The 21898-nt window shown below is 38.2% G+C and overlaps 1 protein-coding gene across 3 annotated transcripts; it reads right to left on the bottom strand.

The window, feature by feature from the left end:
* Positions 1-1450: 1450 nt before the first annotated feature.
* Positions 1451-20508, bottom strand: G6PC3 (glucose-6-phosphatase catalytic subunit 3). 3 transcript variants are annotated; one of them, XM_026710787.2, is made up of 7 exons: positions 19925-20508; positions 15365-15595; positions 13118-13224; positions 10555-10645; positions 7798-7916; positions 4822-4963; positions 1451-3621 (listed from the first exon to the last, which is right to left on the bottom strand). In XM_026710787.2, exons 2-7 carry the CDS (start codon positions 15583-15585, stop codon positions 3261-3263), a joined length of 1041 nt encoding a protein of 346 aa, XP_026566572.1. In that variant the 5' UTR covers positions 15586-15595; positions 19925-20508; the 3' UTR covers positions 1451-3260. The 3 variants fall into 3 exon arrangements, with proteins under 3 accessions (XP_026566572.1, XP_087774031.1, XP_026566575.1); XM_087917905.1 differs by having other exon boundaries at positions 19984-20508; XM_026710790.2 differs by having other exon boundaries at positions 20471-20508.
* Positions 20509-21898: the final 1390 nt, after the last annotated feature.

Genomic DNA, 21898 nt, shown 5'->3' with positions numbered 1-21898 from the left:
TGATTTACCAGGGCACGTTCCAGGCAAAATGCTAAGAAAAAATACATAATCCTAGCAGTATTGTATATTGTAAGTACAGCACCACATTAGGCTGCAAATCTATACACAATTACCTAGAAATAAGGCCAATCAAGTGCTTACTTCTGAGTAGATATGCATAGGTTTGTTGTTAATAGGAAGAATCCAGGAATCTTAATCTAATTACTTTCTGATTATTATTATTAATTATTATTAAATTGCAAGCCATCTTGTGATTCAAGGCAACTGAGTGGCCTGCGGTGAGATAAAATATACAAATATCCAGGCAATTATAAAGATGGATTAAAATTACTAAAAATTAAAACAAACTAAAAAAAACCCTGGGTTTTGAGAGAAGTGGAGTGCCTTCTCTGTTAGTGCACTGACCACCAACTGTTTTTCTTTCAGGACTGCACGCCAGGCAGCATAACCAAGTTTTAAGACTTTTCCTTAAGGCTAAATGGGAGGGGGAAAGATCTTATTTTCAATGACAAGATATTCCAAAGGGCAGGGCCGTGGCAATAAAGGCTTTTCTCCTGTATCCCACCTGCTGAACTCCCTTAACTCATGGGGTTTGCAGTATGTCTCTTCTGCCAGTGTGAGTGGAATGGTCCAATTCCATTGGGAAAGACAGTTTCTGCAGATATCCAGGAGCCATGCTAAAAAGGATAAAAGTAATAACCAACACTTTGAGTTGTATCCAGAGGCAGACTGGCAGACAGTGCAGTGTTACAGTGGTGTTACATATGCCACCTTGGAGCCTCCAAAACTATATATGCCTCTGCATTTTGGACCAACTGTAGCTACTGAATACTTTTCAGGAGTAGCCCCATCCCCATGTAGAACACATTGCAATAATGCAAGTGAAAGATGACAAGGGCCTGAGTGACTGAGCATATGGCCTCAGGTTCCAGGAAACACACGTTGTGTGAAGGCTCTCATTTTATCCTGAATGGTCTGCAACCTGCTTCTAGAAGTGTCACATGTAAATGATTATTGCTAATATTCCTCAATAATCAATGGTATTTTCTGAACCTGACTTTTAGATGGTGACTCATGGGCAGAAACAGGCTTATGCTACAAATAATTTTATAGTGGTGTGTACTACATTCGGTAGTAGTGGATTCATTGGTTAGCAATGTACTACTATGTGACATTGAAGCATTTCTTCTCCGTCCTGTTCAAAAGTTCTAAATTGGATCACTGTGTTCTCTTAGATACAAGAAGTAGTTAATGCTCACAGAGATTTCAATGGAATCTAGCTATTTTCAGAAACAAAAAGAGAACAGTCTGTAAAACATAATTACAGAAATTAGGGACAAAATGTTGCAATATTCCTTCTCCCAAAATGTGTAGTTTTATTCCAGAATAATATCTAAGAAGCACAGTAACAAAAGTATATGGTTCACAAATGGGACCAGCCACAAATAACTGCATTACGGAGTATTTTATTTAGGATGAAAAGCAACTGTGCCTTCTCTTTGAAAATACCACTACTTTGCTGCAGCCTATTAGGTTGTACAATGAAGTAAGCATTCTGTGAAGGCCACATCACAGAGTATTGTGTAATTTCAGAGTGTGTGTTTTTTTTCTGCCAACCGTGGAGACTTTTAGGTCTGAAGATATTGTCCTTCTGTACATGGATGGATAGAGCCATGCTGAGTGCAAGTTATCTCGTAAGAAGACTGATAAAGGGCTACATAAGTGATCCTGCTTACTGCAATAACTTTTAAAAATAAACATACTTAAAGACTGTTCACAAAGTAGTGCAAATAAGAGGTGTTCTCATCTCTTTGATAATCATAAACTTTTAATTGTGTTGTTTCCTTCATTTTCATGAACATCAGAGAGATGGTGGGTAAAATGCAACTTCATTTGTGGAAATATCCACCTAATAGAGGTTTATTAAATATCATACCAAAGTATAAAATAAACACACATTAGCTACTGTGCATGGAATTAATCATAAACATACACATTGTAACACCAATTGAAAATATCAACTTGAACATCTTAATTTACCACAACATCTTTTTAAACATTGCAAATCAGCTATGGAATACCCTGAGATTATATTTCTCCATTGTTTGGTGGGCAGTTCTGCCCTGAATCAAGTATGCCAGTGCAATTATCATTTTCAATACCATCTGCTTGATTGTAGTACAAAACACACATGTGGTAAGGAGACAGATCACTCTAAGAGGAAGGAGCGATTCTATTATGCCTTTTCTAAAAGGAGAGGTCTCTTTATTAATCTTACTAATCTGAAAGGCAAAAGTACTGCTAAACTTAAATTAAATTATAGGATAGACAAAAAAATCAGTTAACATGGTTGGATGATTAGAATGGTTTGACAATGGACTTGAATGATTTGGAAGGGGATGGCTAGGATCTACCAGAAAATGTTGGACAAGCATATTTGGACACTGTTGTAGCTCTGGATTCCAATACAAAGCCCTTCCAATACTTCACAGATTTAAAAGGATTAATTTCTTCCTGAATAATTGCATGCTGTTCTATGGACATGGGATGTTATTATTCATATAGTAACCATTTTGAGGATCCATGCTCACATAAATCAGGAAAACATTGCAACTCAATTCCAGAAATCAGCAGAATATTTAGGAAGAGAATGCTTGGCCCTTCCAAAAAAGCTCTTTCCTGACGCTAACTCATAATGAAACAGTCATCTTTAGAAAAATTGACAGCTTGTCAAGTGGCCATTTTTGCTCTAGAAAGAATTTATCAGTCAGAAAAAAATGTAACACGGCATCTTTGTCTTGAAATCTTTGGGCTATAGAACTACATAAGGACACGTGCCTTCAACAGGGACATTTCTAATTGCATCAAACAATGGTGAACTTTGATATACATGAAAAAACAGTTTCTACCTCATTTTGGTAAAACAGCTACTTTATGCTGGTCAATGATAGGACTTTGATCTCAAGCTATTGGCCAAACTAAGTTAAGACAGAGCTCTTAGAATTAGAGGAAGTTGCCCTATACAAAATCAAATTACCAAACTATGTAATTTTTTCATTGATTTTACTGGAGAACTTTCTCTAGCCCTCTGAAGACTGAACCTGAGATCTTCCAGATGTGCCCTGCAGGTTGAATTTCATGTTAAAATTTTATGATCTTGTGGGGCCGTATAACTAAATGTCCAGAACCGCATGTGGCCAATGGACTATGGGTTGGACACAGCCAAAGGACAAAGAACAAATATTTCAAGGAAAAACTAGCTATTCTGGGTGAGATGGAGTTCCTGGAGAGGCCAGTTTTTGAACCGCTTTGGGAAGTAATGAAATTACTATCCACGGGAAACTGGCATACTTTACAAAATTCAGCCCATACCACAAAGCCACACCTTGTGGCTGGGCAATACTACTTAGGAAGTACAGGGTGACAAGAGACAGGACAGCACACCATCCCCTCTGAAGCCAACCAAGTTTCTCCAGCTTCAATTCGGTATAGGATGAAGAGTGGAAGGCCAATCCCAGTCCAAGGACCGTGGCTGTATCACGACATAGGGAAGCAAATGGGTAGGTGTCCATGCGGATCCACTTGGGATTTTCACACCACTTTGCAGCAAGTTTCATTGACCTAAAGAAGAAGAGAAAGTAAAATGAAGAGGCAAATAAAATTTATCTTTTTCTAATCAATTCCATAGGAGGAAAAAGTTGAAATCTGAGTATTTCTAGAATCTCTTTGAATCTACTATAAAATGTGGTACCCATGGGTAAACCAGATTTTTCTTTTTAGAAGTGAATTCCTACAAACATTTAAGTCAACATTCCTTTGTTATGTGAATATGCCTGGTATTTGGTGGGAGATCTTTCAACGAGATACCAGAATTCACCAAAGTCTTTAAAAGACCAGTTAAATTGTTGCAAAATTCACGCACTGTCTATGTGGATGGATGGCTTCTTTTCCTCCCCCTCAAGCCAAGAGAAATGTTAAAAAGTTCATGGTGGACATGTGCATGAAGCAGGCTACAAAACCGAGAACTTGTTTCCTTCATGTATTTATAGCATAATCAAAACAGCATTGCAACACCATTTTCACTGGAGGTCTTCATATTTTTTCTTGCATTGAGACTAGAGCCATGGATTATTTCTTTGAAATGCTACATGTCTGATTGGTTGGTTGATTGATTGGATACATATTCAGTTTTTTTCTTCTGGTGCTTAAGGTCAACGTACATAGCTTATTCTCCACCCGTTTTTTTCCTCACCATTAGTGAGGTCTGGTAGGTTGCGCTAAGAGGCAGCCTTGAGTTGTTCACCTTTGGTCTGCAGTATCGACTTCTTTAAAAGCCTCCTGTTGAAGTATGGAGCCCTGATCCTCTGAGTCCTGTTACCTGCATGCAGCTGTCCTACCAACACTATGGTAGCTGAACATCAGGGCCATAACATAGTATAGTTGACAGTACAGCAGGGAAAAAAATAGCTCCTGCTAGCTGCTTCTAGGTTGTTTTACTCCCACCCACAAACACACACACGCCCTTCTCTCCCACATCCAACTGTTTCACAGCAAAACTTTTATAGGCAACTTTGCGTGCTGATGCTTGTGAGAGGACTCATCCTTGAGGCATGATTTAAGCCATCTTATCTTACCCTTTTCTGTGTGCACAACAGCAGCAAATAGAAGAAAACAGCCATGAAGACCAGCAAACAGCATCATACCATCGGAGGTAACGTGCTGGGTTCCACTAAGGATTGCTAGTTAAGAAAGACTGTTAGATATTTAGATAGCCTTTGGAAAAGAGGACCAGGTACATTCCTTTGCATTGAAGGAACTCACCAGTTGAGATCTATGCCAAGAATAATCAATGTCCAATAAATCACTGTGGCACTTAGTCCAAGGGAGAATGAAGTCATCAGGTAGAAACGGAATCCTCTTTCCAGGGGGATCCAGGATTGAAGTAGCCAACCTAGACTAATCCCTGAAGAGAGATAGTAGAGAAGGGAAGCTTCATTATAAACTGCCACATCTATTGGATGTTCTACAGTAGAGGCCAGCAGCCTATGGACAGCCAGGACAGCAATTTAGTGATATGGTTATTATCACCAGAAGAGTTGAACTGTATTTTTAATTTTATTGTTGTCTTTCCTGTTTGGATTTTGGGAGGATTTTAAGGTTAAAAACTAGAGGTCCCTGCCAAACAAACCATTCTGATCTTCACTGTTCAACCCAGTTTATTATTAAAATTAAAAGCTTAGAAACTTGTGTGATGAAAGTTCCTTCTTCATTATCTCAAGCATCTTTTAATACACTGCTCAAAAAAATAAAGGGAACACTTAAACAACACAATGCAAGTCAATCACACTTCTGTGAAATCAAACTGTCCACTTAGGTAGCAACACTGACTGACAATCAATTTCACATGCTGTTGTGCAAATGGAATAGACAACAGGTGGAAAGCATAGGCAGTTAGCAAGACATCCCCAATAAAGGAGTGGTTCTGCAGGTGGTGACCACAGACCACTTCTCAGTTCCTATGCTTTCTGGCTGATGGTTTGGTCACTTTTGAATGCTGGCGGTGCTTTCACTCTAGTGGTAGCGTGAGATGGTCTACAACCCACACAAGTGACTCAGATAGTGCAGCTCATCCAGGATGGCACATCAATGTGAGCTGTGGCAAGAAGGTTTGCTGGGTCTGTCAGTGTAGTGTCCAGAGCATGGAGGCGCTACTAGGAGACAGGCCAGTACATCAGGAGACGTAGAGGAGGCCGTAGGAGGGCAACAACCCAGCATCAGGACTCCTACCCCTGCCTTTATGCAAGGAGGGACAGGAGTACTGCCAGAGCCCTGAAAAATGACCTCCAGCAGGCCACAAATGTGCTGCTCAAACAGTCAGAAACAGACTCCATGAGAGCCCGACGTCTACAGGTGGAGGTTATGCTTACAGCCCAGCACCGTGCAGGACGTTTGGCATTTGCCAGAGAACACCAAGATTGGCAAATTCACTACTGGCGCCCTGTGTTCTTCACAGATGAAAACAGGTTCACATTGAGCACATGTGACAGACATGACAGGGTCTGGAGACGCCATGGAGAACGTTCTGCTGCCTGCAACATCCTCCAGCATGACCAGTTTGGCAGTGGGTCAGTAATGGTGTGGGGTGGCATTTCTTTAGGGGGCCGCACAGCCCTCCATGTGCTTGCCAGAGGTAGCCTGACTGCCATTAGGTACCGAGATGAGATCCTCAGACCCCTTGTGAGACCATATGCTGGTGCAGTTGGCCCTGGGTTCCTCCTAATGCACGACAATGCTAGACCTCATGTGGCTGGAGTGTGTCAGCAGTTCCTGCAAGACAAAGGCATTGATGCTATGGACTGGCCCGCCCCTTCCCCAGACCTGAATCCAATTGAGCACAGCTGGGACATCATGTCTCGCTCCATCCACCAACACCATGTTGCACCACAGACTGTCCAGGAGTTGGGGGATGCTTTAGCCCAGGTATGGGAGAAGATCCCTCAAGAGACCATCCGCCACCTCTTCAGGAGCATGCCCAGGCATTGTAGGGAGGTCATACAAGCACGTAGAGGCCACACACACTACTGAGCTTCATTTTGACTTGTTTTAAGGACATTACATCAAAGTTGGATCTGCCTGTAGTGTTTTTTTCCACTTTAATTTTGAGTGTAACTCCAAATCCAGACCTCCGTGGGTTGCTAAATTTGATTTCCATTGATAATTTTTGTGTGATTTTGTTGTCAGCACATTCAACTATGTAATGAACAAAGTATTTAATAAGAATATTTCACTCATTCAGATCTAGGATGTCTTATTTTTGTGTTCCCTTTATTTTTTTGAGCAGTGTATATTCTTTCTCAAACTAATATAAGCTGGGATAAAGAATATTATGTCTGTTATGATAAATTAATGGTATATGAGGAAATATTAAATGATCTATTATAAATCATTCAAGGATTTAACTAAGAGATCCAGATGTGGCCACTTTTAATTTAAGGGATATCTAATTTGTTCACCAAGTTCTTCATCTCATAAACCATTCTTCAACCAGCTTTCCACTATAGTCCTGTGACCATGTAATTAGAAATAAGTATGTTTTGGGGCTAGGGCAGCAGGAAAGACATTTTTTAAGAAGAAGAAGAAGCTGGCAATATTTTTGATCTGATAGTTTTCTGAGTACTCTGTCATCAATAGTTATTTAAGATCAGTTAGAGCTGAAGGGTGTAGAAGAAATGGATATGGCACTCTGATCCATTAATCTAATCACCTGTGGATTTGATACCACTTGGCTATGAAAGTTGCCAGGAAGGAGAAGATTCAGGCTAAGGTGAATGCATCTTTGATGAAGGGATATTTGCATCCTGCCTTGAATGCAGCAGAGTTAATGTCCCAGCCTTAATAAGTCATTGCTTAATTTGGTTATTTTAGATAACTATCGTCCAGCCCCCAACCATTCTTTGGGGAACAATGCTCTAGAGAAAGTAATTGGCTAGAAGTTACAGAGAATACTGAAGGAAATGGATTATATGGATCAATCAGAATAGAGGCTTGGATACAGGAGAGAAACTATAGTGATGGTCCTATTAGATTATCTATGGAAAGTGGTTTTGGTAGAAATATTTTCAATGAAATGTGCATTTATCAATCTTGAAAGCAAATTTCCAAAAGGGTCTTTAAAAAACCACGCTGATATCTTTTAGCTCACCAAATGTATGGCCATGCTGTATTGCTATACACATGCAAACCAGGAACCTAGAATGTGTGCAGATAGCATATTGCTAACTTTCATGATGTACTTACCTGCCAAAATGCCACCAATAACTTGATGGGGGAAATGAGCAAGTATGAAGATGCGTGATAGTCCAATAAACAGCAAGAGGAGGAAATAAACAGTAAAGGGCACTGCCCTCATGATCCAACTATTGAGGTAAAACAGGAGAAGAAAAATGTCACACCAAAGAACTCAGCAAACGGGTTGAGAATTATCTCTTTTGCCTCTCCCAAGGCCTCCCCCAAAGCCAACAGCCTTAGAAGTATCAGATCCCAAATTACAATTTCTGTTCAAATTAAGGAAAAACAGGATAAAGTATTTTTTTTACATATATGAGCAACAGAGGTACATAGCTAAGGTTTGCTCTGCACATGGAAATTCCAGTTCATTGATTTAGAAATACGTTAAAATGAATCAGGCATTTCTGCTGCCTTCTTTACTGGTAATAAGTTAGTAGAACCTTGATGGGAGCGTGTTCACAATTGCCTCAGCTGAATCCAGAGGATCCAGAAGCTGAGATTCTCCCTCCTTGTCTGCAAGCACTCACTCCTGGATTGTTCCTACATTAGAGGACTAGTGAGGTCAGCTCTACCAACTTAATGAAAAGAATTATAGGAATGGTTCAAACAAGAGCACCTTGTTGTTTATCATTCTTCAAATGCAGGGGTTCCTATCTATTTGAAAGCCAAGTTTTTTATTCCAGTTGGAGCCACGGTGGTGCAGTGGTTAGAGTGCAGTACTGTAGGCTGCTTCTGCTGACTGACTGCAATTTGGCAGTGTGATCCTGACCAGCTCAAGGTTGACTCAGCCTTCCATCCTTCTGAGGTGAGTAAACTGAGGACCCAGATTGTTGGGGTCAATATGCTGACTCTGTAAACTGCTTAGAGAGGGCCATGAAGTACTGTAAAGCGGCATATAAATCTAAATGCTATTGTTATTATATCCAATCCTGACAACCTTGTTTCCAAAAAGTAGTATCACAGTTCAAAAAAATTACAGAATCTGCAGCCAAAGCAATCAGGGACTGGGATAATTTCAACCCAGGAATATACAAAATATTTGCCCTTTTTGTTTTTCTGGGGCTAGGAGAAGCAGGCACAAATTATACTATAAAATATAATATAAAAATGTAATATGAACATATATCATAAAAAGCTATAACGAATGTGTATAGCTTTTGATATTGCCTGATAGTAGATAGAGGGATTTGGAAGGAAAGGAAACTGGGACTTTCCCTGCTGTACTGTCAACTATACAATGTTATGGCCCTGATGTTCAGCTACCATAGTGTTGGTAGGACAGCTGCATGCAGGTAACAGGACTCAGAGGATCAGGGCTCCATACTTCAACAGGAGGCTTTTAAAGAAGTCAGTGCTGCAGACCAAAGGTGGACAACTCAAGGCTCCATTGCTGCCACAGTGAACAGCAATCTTAAGACACAAAACATTCACAAACTCCAAGATAAAGTCCAAGATATGTAGCAGCTGTGATCTGACTGTGATCACAACACCTCATTGAATGAATTTAGGCTCAGTGGCTGCCTCTTAGCGCAACCTACCAGATCTCACTAATGGTGAGGAAAAAAAATGGGTTGAGAATAAGCTATGTACTTTGACCTTAAGCACCAGAAGAAAAAAACGAATATGTATCAAATCAATCAATCAATCAATTAATCAGACATGTAGCATTTCAAAGAAATAATCCATGGCTCCAGGCTCAATGCAAGAAAAAAAAAATCCAAATCTTTGCCTGGCCCATTTGTATGAGGTATCTCCGCCTATTTTACAAGATCATGGGGTATATGTGTTGGGGGGGCATGCTCAGTGTTGCTGGAAGCAAAAGAACATAGATCTGGATTTGTTGATAATTTTGGTACGATTTATCGTAGACAGAAAAGGGCCCCTGAAGCAATGACAGGAACTCCACAAAAAATAGGAAAAAAAACCTTTAGAAATTTGCATGAGTTTTAACAAAGTCAATTCTGATTTATGGAGAAAAGTTCCTATACTTTTTGTACTTCTTAGAGGAAGATTGAATACAGAGAGAGAGGGAGAGAGAAAGAGAGAGAGAAATGAAAAAATGATGGAAAGAGAGAGAATAGAGATAAAAAGAGAGAAACAAATGAGAGAGAGAGGGAGAGAGAAATGAGAGAGAGAGCTGGAGAGAGAGAATGAGAGAAAGAGGGAAAAGAAAGGGAAACAAATGAGAGAGAAAAGAGGAAAGAAAGAAAAAAGAAAGGCAGAAAAGGAGAAAACAGAAATGAGAGGGAGTGAAAAAGAGAAAACAAATGAGAGAAAAGGGGAGAAAGAGAAATGAGAAAAATGATGGAAGGAGAGTGAGAGAGGAAAAAATGAGAAAAGGAGAGAGAGGGAGAGAGCTGGAGGGAGAGAGAGCTGGAGGGAGAGAATGTGAGAGAGGGAAAAATGAGAGAGAAGGGGAAAGAAAGAAAAAGAAAGAGAAAGAGAAAGAAAGGAAGGAAGGAAGGAAGGAAGGAAGGAAGGAAGGAAGGAAGGAAGGAAGGAAGGAAGGGAGAGAGAGGGAGAGGGGAAAAAAGAGAAAAATAGAAATGAGAGGGAGGGAGGGAGGGAGAGGGAGAGACAGACCTATTTCCCACAGAAAACACCAGGAGCCACAAAACTTGGGTAGGTGTGGCAGGATGGGGGGTAATGTGATTGGGTGGGAGTTTTGTGGCTCCTGGTGTTTTCTTTTCTGTGGGAAATGGGTTCAAATGGCTCTTTGAGTGTTTAAGGTTGCAGACCCCCGGTCTCAATGATATTGCTATATACCTTTTGGAGTTCTGGGCTATCTGTCTGGCCAGAATGCTTACAATTGGCCACAGGGCTGCACCGGTGATCATACAGTGGCCAGAAGGACTGCCTGTAAAAAAGAAAAATAAATAAAATCCCTCTGGTTGCTAGTGATCATCTATGTAAAAGAGAAAAAAAAGAAACAAAAGGTAAATAATTATGTCACATAGTTATATACCTAATGGAGCCTCCTTAAGTTGGTCTGTTGAACAATCACTAAGTGATTGTTCATAAGTTGAAGACTACCTGTAAAGATAACAAGTAACTTCTGTTACCACATAAAGCAATTATCAATTGGTTAATTTGATTATTTTCTGGAAAAACTCAAAGAAGAATTAGAGGAAAAGCAAACAGAAGTGACAATGGCAGAGGTAACAAAATAAATGCCATAGCACAGTGGTCACCAACCAGTGGGTCGGGGACCACTGGTGGTCCACGAGAAAATTTTTATGGTCCACAGAAAAATGTCACCCCCAAAGCACCCCCAAAGCAATTAATTCATGCTGCTTGGAAACACAAGGCTGCGCCGTCCACATGGTCCGCAGGAACACAAGGCTTGTGTCGCCTGCATTGCGAACAACACGAGGTAGTGAGGGGAGGGAGGAAAGGACGGAGGAGGGAACTTGTCACACTCGCCCCACGCGCCTCACCTGGCCACCGGGCTGCTTCTTTCCGCTTCTTTCTTCTTCTGCTTTTGGCTGCATGCAAGGAAAGCAGCAGAAGTCTTCCTTTCTCTCCCCCAAACTCTGCCAGAAATGAGTTTTGGGGACCCTGCAAGGCCTCCTGCTCCAAGAGGCTGCGCCGCCCAAGACTCAATTCTGGTGGAGTTTCGGGGAGAGAAAGGAAGACTTCTGCTGCTTTCTTTGCATGAAGCCAAAAGTCTCTCTCTCCCCCTGAGAACAGAGCTTGAGACAGTATCCTGCTATCCCAAATAAAAAATGATCGATTGGGTAGGAAAACAGGGTGGTGAATTTTCCTGCAGCCTTTTGGGGGGATTTTCCCAGGGTCTCTGGTCTGCAGGATTTAAAATTATGAGTTTGGTGGTCCCTGAAGTCCAAAAGTTTGACGACCCCTGCCATAGCAGATACAGGTGGACACTGAATATACTACCACAGTGGGCAATTACAAGCATTGGTTTTTCTAAAAACTTGCTGTAACTATGGATTATAAATGCTTATTATGGAATAAAAGTAGAGCAAATGCTTCTCAAAATAGAAAAAATTTCAGGCAGTCCTCAACTTACAACCAATGACAATTTGAAGGTATGATGGTCTCAGTTGCGCCACCCCTGCAATCACATGGTTGCAATTTGGGCACTTGGATACCAGCTTGGATTTACAACCCTTTGAAGCACCCTGTAGTCCCATGTTTGCGATTTGCGATTTATTTTTCCTGGTTTCCATAAAAAATGGCAAAAAACCCCAATCACCTCCACTGGGGAAGCTGGATTTGCTTGATGACTACATGATATGCTTAACAGCCACATGGCTTATTTAGCATCTGTGGTGATTCAGTAGATTAATCATAAAATCGGGTCTCATCATGTGATGATTTGCTTTATGACCCCTTAACTTATAACTAAAATTCCAGCCCCCATTCTGATCACAAATTGCGGGTTACCTGTGTACTTCATTATTTGGAAAAGTTCAAACAAGATGTGATTTCCTTAGAAGAAATAGATATTAGAAACCAATATGTTTTATTATAAATGAGAAAAAATGAAATTCTGATTTTGAGACTTACTGATTAAATACATTTCCTCTTATATGTACTTATATGTACTAGCTATTTCTATAAGTAAAAAGTTGAGGCTATTTTATTATTTTTATTCTGCTGCACTGAAAAATGTTGGAAGTTAATGGGTTTTTTTCCTCTTCTTTTTTCCCCTTATCCCACACTTCTCTTTCCCTTTCTTTTCCCTTCCCCATTTCCCTTTATCTTTGTTCTCACTTGTATTTTATATTATGATACAATTTTAAATAAAAAAGAAAACGATATTAGGAAAAATATAAAATATTTGAATGACAAAAACTTGGGAGAATTTATTTCAGTAGGAATAAAAGAAACAGAGTTGCTTTGTATATAAACTCTCTCAACTATATCCAAAAATTAAATTGACTGAGGATTGTGGCAGATATGTTGGAATGAAAGTTACTTAGAGGGGGCTAAGACTTTGATACTGGGAATCTATGGTCCAAATGAAAACAAAATAGTACCATAAAGATCCTATAGGCAAATTATTGAAATTTCCATGTCAAAATTGGTATTTCTTGGGAAATTGGAATGAGGTGATTTAGACGATCAATATAAAATATGTCGCAAAATGAGTGCCATGGAAAAGTCTTGCCTATTCACATTATAACTGGCATGGTAGGCACAGCCAATCTGGAAACATTGATTGACCCACAGGGAAAAATTAAAAGCAATGACACCATTCAAGAACCTTACAGGACAATATTTCAAGAGTGTGGGAAGAGGGTAACATTGACTTTCAACACTTATTTTCTTCAATTCCTATTTTTCATTGGACTGGATTACCAACCTGGTCCTGTTTCACAACTGGATGGGAACTGACGGAGAAAAATCTCCTTTTTCTTGGAAAATCCAGATTCAGAGATCCACCAGAAGGGCCGTTCGCCAAATAATAACCTTGGGAATAGGAGGAAGAGGAAATATATATAATTAAGAGCTGGGAAGAATAAAATCAACACTTCCAAAATGCTAGGAAATTTAAATTTACTTGCCATCTTATCTACATAGTTTACAATTGACAACTACTCTTTTTCTAGTTATATTAATTCATTTCATTTATATATGTTCTTTCTTCTAAGAACTCGAGGTAATATATATTAGATAGCATTCCCTCATCCAATTTTGCTACAACATTCCAATGAGGAATATTGGACAGAAAGAATGTGACTGGCCTACAGTGATTAAGAGACCTTTCAGGACTGAAGGTGAATTAGAACACCAGTTTCCTCAGTTCTAGAAAATACCTCAAGCTCTGCACCATTCTGACTCAATATTCATTTTTATCAGTGTAAGATCACGATTCTAATTTGTATCTTACAGCAGAAGGGTTGCAAGCTTGTCACTTTTATGAAGTCAAAGGTATCTGCAGCTGGACACTGTTTTGTTAATTTTTTCTGGACTTATCAGAGAGAATCAGGTCTCAAACCTATAACTAACAGATAACGTAAGAAACAAAGAGGACAACAGTTTCCAATTAAATTAAAGTCTCCTTCACTTGCTAAAGCAGAAGAGCTTTATTTAAAATATTGGAAGGTACACATAGAGCTTTTCATGGGCCAATGAAATACACAAAGTGCAGGCAAAGGATGACTGGCAGATATAACACAGGCAGTGTATCCTATACTGCTCTTCAATCCATCTGCAATTCTCTTCTAATGTATGGGTAGGGTCAACTCAACCTCTTCTTCCAAGAAAGCCTACTCATGTATAGAAGCAGTCCTTGACTGACAACCATTTAGTGACCGTTCAAAGTTACAACACTGAAAAAAATGACTTGCAAGCATTTTTCACTTTTACGACCGTTGCAGCATCGCCATGATCATGTGATCAAAATTCAGATGTTTGGTAGCTGATTCATACTTATGATTATTGTTGTGGCCCAAGGTCGTGGGATCCCCTTCTGCAACCTTTTGACAAGCAAAATCAATGGGGAAGCCAGATTCACTTAACAATCATGATACTAACTTATTAACTGCAGTGATTCACTTAACAATAATGGTAACAAAGGTTGTAAAATGAGGAAAAACTCACTTAACAAATGTCTCACTTAACAACAGAAATCTGGGGCTCAATTCTGGTTGTAGGTTGAGGACTGCCTGTATATACAAACCTGCATTCCAAATTCTAAAGACTGCTATAGTACTATAAGTAATCCTCCTCTTGTTCTTAATGAGGCAATTCTATAATTCTACATACTGGACATTTGTTCCATTAATGAATAGTTCCAAATTTGTTATAGGCATTGATATTAATTCCTCTGAAAGCCAAACATATTTTTCTGCTCTACAAAATTCTATTAAACTTCAGTAAATGAACACTAATGGACTGTTGGTTAATAACAAATAAAAGCACTACTGGCTACAATTCAAGTCATCCTATCCAAACACAATGCAGCATGGGTTGAAAGTGGAAATTCAGAGAATGACACTGAGTGAATTATTTTTTCTGAGTCCAAGCTATTACAAGATTCCTCATATAATGAGCTTCCAAAGAGAAGGCAGGATATAAGTCTAACAAATAAATTAAATATTTCAATTCCTTTCATGATTGCTTTTCTGCTTCTCCCCACCACGCAGAATTACTGAATAGGTTCTTTCATCTTGGGGTTGTTTAAGTAATTACTTTAATTAAAAGTCAGTTCTCTTATATATTTGATGTTTGCTATGTGAATGCCATTTCAGCTAGAAAAGCTTTCAATTATAAACTATGAAAAGGAGTTCTTCCTCTGTATAAATTGGAGGTACCTCTATAAAATGTTCTTGATGCAGAACAAAGTTTATGTTCTGTGTTTATTTCCTGGATGTTGGCTCTTCCTTCTGTGTCACAAAAGCTGAATCTATAGTTCTCCATCTTACAATAGCACAAAAGTTACTGTCTTACTGTAGAATCTGAACTTCCAAATAATACTGCTCTTGTTCCTATGGGTTCTTTCTGGATGCCAAAAATCGAATGGCTAGGTTTCAAACATTCCATACAGTTCATAGGAACAAATCCAGTCTAATTCTGGAGTATTTTTTTACCCTTGCTTTTTCCTCACCATTTAGACATCAAGTTCAGCCATTCTGAGATTAGGCCCAACCACAGCACTGTCAGTCCAATCTTCTTATCCAACAGGAAGTACGCAAGAGGGAAATAAATTATGAAGACACATTTGGGATCACCGAAAAAGGTTACCCAAAGCCAAAAATCTTCCAGTCCAGGCAGAGCACTCTGAAGCATTTCAGCAAATTGGACACCGCTAGTGTAAAAGATATCCATGGTGGTGAAACTGAAACAGATGAGAAGAAATAAAATGTGTTTCCGACAAACTCTTGCAGAGCCAATGCCTTTGCAATGTAGAAATCAAGCAATGAAGCTGTTCAGAAGATAGTTAAACCATTTCCATAACAATAAGAAGCACATGATGAAACAAGCTCTGCTTGTAAGCCAATCTGGCCACCTTTTACATGTGTGAACTTCAGATTTCTCAGCAATAGCCATTTCAGAGGCCATCACTGAAGTTGGGAAAGGACCTTGTAAGTCAATGACAAACACCAGTGGCCGTTTTGTATCAAAACACCATGCTGGGAACCTTTCTCCTGCATCCTAGTGCCACAAATAGATACAAGCAAAGCCATACCTAGTCATAAACCTAAACATCTCATTCACCATGCATGCATACCCTATTAATAAACACCCATTACCCTTTATTGTTCATGTACTGCCATTTAAATCTTCCCTCCTATTATCTCTCCCCATTTCTTTCTTCGTTTTTCACAGACCTTGATATAAAATGGGCAGCTAATATAAATGAATGAAATTAACAAATAAAATAAAAGTATAAGCAGAGAGTTAGGAAAGGTGATGTAGGGCAGAAGTATGCATTTAATAATCCCTTATTATTTCACATGTTTCCAATGGGATTTGCTGGCATTATAGGACTACCTGTAGGGTAAAAAATGTCAAGATGGCAGCTGTGACAGTAGGACCCAGTATGACCAAAGCTGCTATCTTGACTTTTTTTTTATTATTCTCTGTATTGCTTTGTTTTCATCATAGAGTTCCAAAATTAATTCAAAAAAATCCCAAAGTAATGATACAAGCTTGTAGGAAAACTTGGACAAATATGAACTAAATCACAGAAACATGCATAAACCACACAAATAAGAGGGAAACAGAACTATATATCATGATGCAGAAATAAATAATACCAGTAGTTTACAGGATGGGTAAAAAGGCTTGATTTAAATCAACTCAATTTTAATCATAATTTTTAAAGAGCAGTTGTCATCTCTGTCCCTCAGTGGCTCCTCCTCTGACCTGCTGTTGACTCACTGATGGTCCCATTCACTTTAATGGGATGGCTGGTGATGCGACACAACAAAGTGAGGGACTTGGAGTGCAGCAGGTAAGTGGATGCCCGCTAACAGGCACTGCCATGATGGATCTGAAATGACAGGTGCTCTTTAAATGCAAGGACTCATTCTTGCTGATAGTTAGAATCTTTAATATTATTTGCAAACAAAATGAAGCTTTCCTATTTAGCTTGCAGAACTTAGATTCATTGAATGAGTGCCAAAAATGTAAATATTACAGAATATACAACCACAAGCTATATACCGTATTTCCCCATGTATAAGCCACCCCTTTTTTCCAAAATTTTCAAGCCCAAAAAGTAGGGGGGGGGGGCATATACAAAGCAGGTACACTTTTTATACGTGAAAAATGCATAAAATAATAAAGTAGGAATAAACTGGTTTTCCAGCAGAATGCTATACTTTTTTGTAAAAATTGTACGTGATGATACGATTACGAGTGCGAGTACGCGATAGAAATGCATACGCTAGGCATCGGCCTGAATGCTTCGTTCCTACTCTCGTTCTGATGCGTAGATTGCTAGCGTCGCCCGCACCGCTTTCGGCGTCATGACCGAAGTTGTAGATCTAGACGTCGAATTTTGTTTCTTTGTAAATTTTCTTTCTTCATAACTTGTTTCTCTAATAAAATATTTTTTTCAAAACTTCACAGTCCAAAAATTGGGGGGGGGTGGCTTATACAAAGGGGGTGCTTATACATGGGGAAATACGGTAACTAAACTCCATTTCATGCTGAATAAACTAAATTATTAATGTATCTTAAATAGAAAACTATCTTTAAATAGATTTTTTACTCCAAAAGCATTTTATTAAAATAAATTTGATAAAAATAAAAAAGTCGATTTAAATTTTTAAAATCCATTTTTTAATTAAAAATAATAATCAATTTTTATGCACCCTGGTAGTTTAACATAGCTGGAGTCTAAATTAATTATAATGTTTAAAATAATTTTAAAAACACTTGCATTCTCCTTTCCCTCCTGAAGATGTCCAAAGTGGTTAACTATAAGAACAAATGTACCTTTTGTTTTTAGTTTTTTAAAATCCAATCAACTGAAATATAAAATAATTATAAGGAATCCACATATAAAACATCTTGCAGCAATCAGGAATCTTAAAAGCAGCAAATAGCAATGAGAGAAATAAAACCATCCCAGTGAAAGATGGGCATAGAAAAATCCAGTTTATTAAATGCTATGGAGGAGATAATTTCAGTTAGAATACAAAGTATTTCTAGAGGGAGGCCAAGAAGGAAATTCCATTCTAAATTTGAGTCTGGAAACCATACAGTGGTATTTTCTAATTTGGTAGCATGTAAATGTGTAAATATCCATTATACCCAGCTACTATGGATTTATGGAAGTTGGAAGAAGTATCCGTCTAGTAAGCCCCAGGCTGAGATAGGCTGCGTTAGAAATGAAAACGAGTATCTTGAAATATACCTTGTTTATTAAAGGGAGTCCTAGAAAAATATATTTCAAATAGCTAGTTCCAGACAATTTATTTGTCATATGTTCAATATATTACAGCACTAATAGTATCAATAATAATAGGTGACTTGGTGCAATCCAAAAACAACAGGAGTATCACTTGGAACATTATTAGCACTGACAAATTCACCATCAGTCAATTACAAATGGCAGCTAAACTTGTGGAAACAATTTACATCCTGTGATGACATCAACATCAATATCTGCTGTGCTATCCCAAGTCCTTGGTAATGACTCAACTGGTGGACAAAATTGCCAAACCCAGTCTGAATATCAGGCTGACTATGCAATGAAGCACAATAAACATTATTTCAATTCAATTCATTTTATTGGATTTATATGACTCTTCATTGTTAAAACAACTCAACTGTCCAGGTAATACAAAATTAAAAGAATCATAGCATGCTAATGGATTCACAAAACTCCTACAACTCAAAGCTCCTCAAACAGCCAGGTTATTATGGCCTACCTAAAGGCCATGCAGATCTTGGAGGAAAAACTATTAAAAGTGGTATCTTCTGAAATAATCCCCCCTGCCCCCCACGACAAGGAAAGGACTGAAAACTTGGTTTTATTTCCACCCAGGTCTGAGGTTGATGTATTATTATTTGGGTAGAACTCCTGTTTTATTTGATTTGTGTTGTACATAAGACTGTTTTAGTCTGGACTGTTCATTTGGTTTGATGCTTTATTTGTTTTCAAGGATTTTCCAGTTTTGTACACTGCCCAGAGTCACTTATTATAAAAAGTAATAATAGCTTTTCGAGGGAGATGGAAGGGTGGCAGAGGATATGCTTTATTTCAATAAGATGCATGCTGATCTGTATGGATGTTATAAGATGGGCCATAGATACTGTAGGAATAGAGATAGCTTTGAACAGATATATTTTTCCACTGAAGGGAAGATTTCCAATAGGAGAATCCTCAGAAATATATCTTCATCCTATTTGATTCACCTAGGAAAGAATGCTCTATGTCACGGGTGCCAAACACGCAGCATCATGTTGTTGTCATATGATATATCACAACTTTTTCCCCCTTTGCTAAACCGGGGTGGGTGTGGCCAACACATGAAGCATCCAGCTGGTGGGCCACGAGTTGACACCCCTGCTCTATGTCTTCTGTCCTTGACAGATCATGGAAGAGCAGACCTAGAAACAGATATTTTCAGCCCTGTGGAATACGTAACACCATTAAATCCATATTATCCCCTACACAACATTTTGTTGGGCAAGAAAGCATGGTGTAAAGTGAGCATTTAGAGATCATGAGTCCTGGCAGATTTTGCTTAATCCTCATAAATTTTTAGCTGTGGCTCCACAAACATTTTTTTTTTCTAGAATAGAGTTCTTCTGTCATTGAACAAGCTAAAGACTTCCACAACCCAATCATTTCATAGTATTTTATGGCATCCAAAAATCTAGAGATTTCAAAGCTGGAGAATTAGCAGGAGGGAACAGCTTTGTTTTGTTCTGTTTACAGATCTTCCTTTAGGCAAGTGTTTCTTAAACTTTACAACTTTAAAATGCATAGATTTCTACTCCCAGAATTCTCCAGATATTTGAAGTCCAGCATCTTAAAATTGCCAAGATTGAGAAACACCACATTAGGGCAACCAAGATGCCCCAAACCAAGCTCAAATTACCATCTGCCATCTTCTATATCTATTACAATCAATTATCCTAGTTCTTACTATCCTCAATGATGGCTTCAGAATGAAGTTCAGTAAACTCACAACTCACAATCACTCACCGTGATATTCCCAAATAATTTCAGTTTTGAGAAGATGGGGAAAACACAGAATGGTATACCTAAAATTTCACAGTTCAAGGACAACTGTCACACTAGGAACTTCCTGATTCTTCTAGTGCTTTCAGTAATGATTTCCGGTATCCAGAAGCCCTGATCTGGCAAACCTGTCTGCATTAGCCCCTCTTCTCTCCAAACTACTTCCAGAATTTCTGGGAAGAGATTTCTTGAGGACAAAGCAACGTAATCCCTTAAGACACGCATAGGCTAAATTTAACATTCTTCATTACAAATACAAAACACGACGCTCGAAAATGTTCATGTGCTGACTGAAGGTATATTGTATTACCCTCTCCCATCCTCCCCAGGGCACAACATATACTAAATAAAGTTTTAAAACTGTATTTTAAGCATTATATTAGAAATATTAATCAACTATTCTTTTTAGCTCTTTCTGTATTTTCCATAATCGATTTCCCTCTTTCTTTGCGATGTTGTCCGCTTTCATCATTGCTCTTTCGGTTCAATTACTCGTCATCTCCCCGTTACCTGCAATTGCCGGCTTCTGATTGTTCGCGCCATTGAATGACCAAACTACATTTCCCAGAAGTCTTAAAAGATACGGACTCATCAGTATCCGGCTTGAATACAGGGTGAACAAAGGGACATTCACCAAGATTTGCGTAATCTTTCAAGTTACAATTTTCACTAGATAGGTATTTATTACACACTTAACTAGCTTTACAGTTTTATGGGTTAGATTTATTTCTGTGTACGACACGTGGCATGAAACTGTTTGCTACCATATGATCTGATTTTTGCACTCCCAAGCTTTAATATAGACGAGTCTCAGAAAGCCACGACCTTAAAATATCACTCCACATTAATCAATTGGATTGAATTGCTTGTTAGGATGTAATTTTTAATGATAATTATAAATTATTATTTTGATGAACAAGGAGATCAAGCACATATATCTGAACACAGGCATGCACAGAAGCAGTTTCATATTTAAACTATTAAAAATTATAGCATGAACCACTTGGCACCAATCATATTTTAATTAAAACATCCAAAGGCCTGTGGATCAAATATCAGATAAATGTTTTTCATATCAAAGTAAGATGGCTACAAACACAATTTTAGTTAACCCAATCACTTCTCTTTACTGCAGCTAATGAAAAAATATTTTTAAAAGCTTAAAGATGTTGAAAAAGTATTTTAACTGTAGTAACGAATTGCCACTTTGGCTTCCTGAAGCTTAAATATATGCTTTTATTTCCAACATAATCCAATATACAACATACCATTCTTGACTATGTAGTTACCAATACTATTGCCACATAAGGGTGCTTTAAATTCCATATCCATTCTACAATGATACAAATTAAACAAATACTATGCCGAGTTTTTGTTATCATCCCAAGATACAAACATTTTTGATGGCATATATTAAGGAGCAAAGCTTAGCCTTACTTTAACTCTTTATCTATTAACATATTGTAAAAGCAGCAGAACCAAATGTTCTTACCTAGTAAGTTTTGAACCTACAAGTGCAATTATTTTTACTGTTTTTATTTATAAGGTAAGAATTTCCTTTTTATGTGCTGTTTAAGGAAAGCTGTTTTTATTTCTAAACTTAATTTTGAAGATACCCTAAATTTTAAAAGAGATTTCATCTCTTCAAATTCATCCTATGTTAACAAGGAATTATTTGTTTTTGTTGAAAGTACTAGAATAGCCAAAAAAGGAGGTGGATCTGGTTGCCTGAATAAATAACAGCTGACAACTGCTAAGGTAGAAGACAACACTCTTATTATAAACCTAGAATAGGCAACTGCACAGAAAACAGTACTGAGGAATGTTATGCAACTGTATTTAGGAATAATTTGAATGTAGATATTTTAATATTGCATTCCAATATTCTAGCTATAAATATGCTTGAATTGCTTATGTAGTAATGCTAGTTAAAAAACA

The sequence above is a fragment of the Pseudonaja textilis genome, chromosome Z, assembly GCF_049901715.1.
Source record: "Pseudonaja textilis isolate UNSWEBS1 chromosome Z, rPseTex1.2, whole genome shotgun sequence".
Taxonomy (NCBI): domain Eukaryota; kingdom Metazoa; phylum Chordata; class Lepidosauria; order Squamata; family Elapidae; genus Pseudonaja; species Pseudonaja textilis.
This window is presented reverse-complemented; position numbering and strand designations above follow the sequence as displayed.

Bases quoted from the DNA above. Each gene is read 5' to 3' on its own strand.
- G6PC3 (XM_026710787.2), bottom strand. From the start codon at position 15,585: ATGGATATCTTTTACACTAGCGGTGTCCAATTTGCTGAAATGCTTCAG. The intron at 7,917-10,554 runs GTATATAGCAAT...TTACCTCAATAG, and splicing joins ATAGCCCAGAACTCCAAAAG to TTGGATCATGAGGGCAGTGC. The intron at 4,964-7,797 runs GTAAGTACATCA...ATCTCTCTTCAG, and splicing joins TATTGGTGGCATTTTGGCAG to GGATTAGTCTAGGTTGGCTA.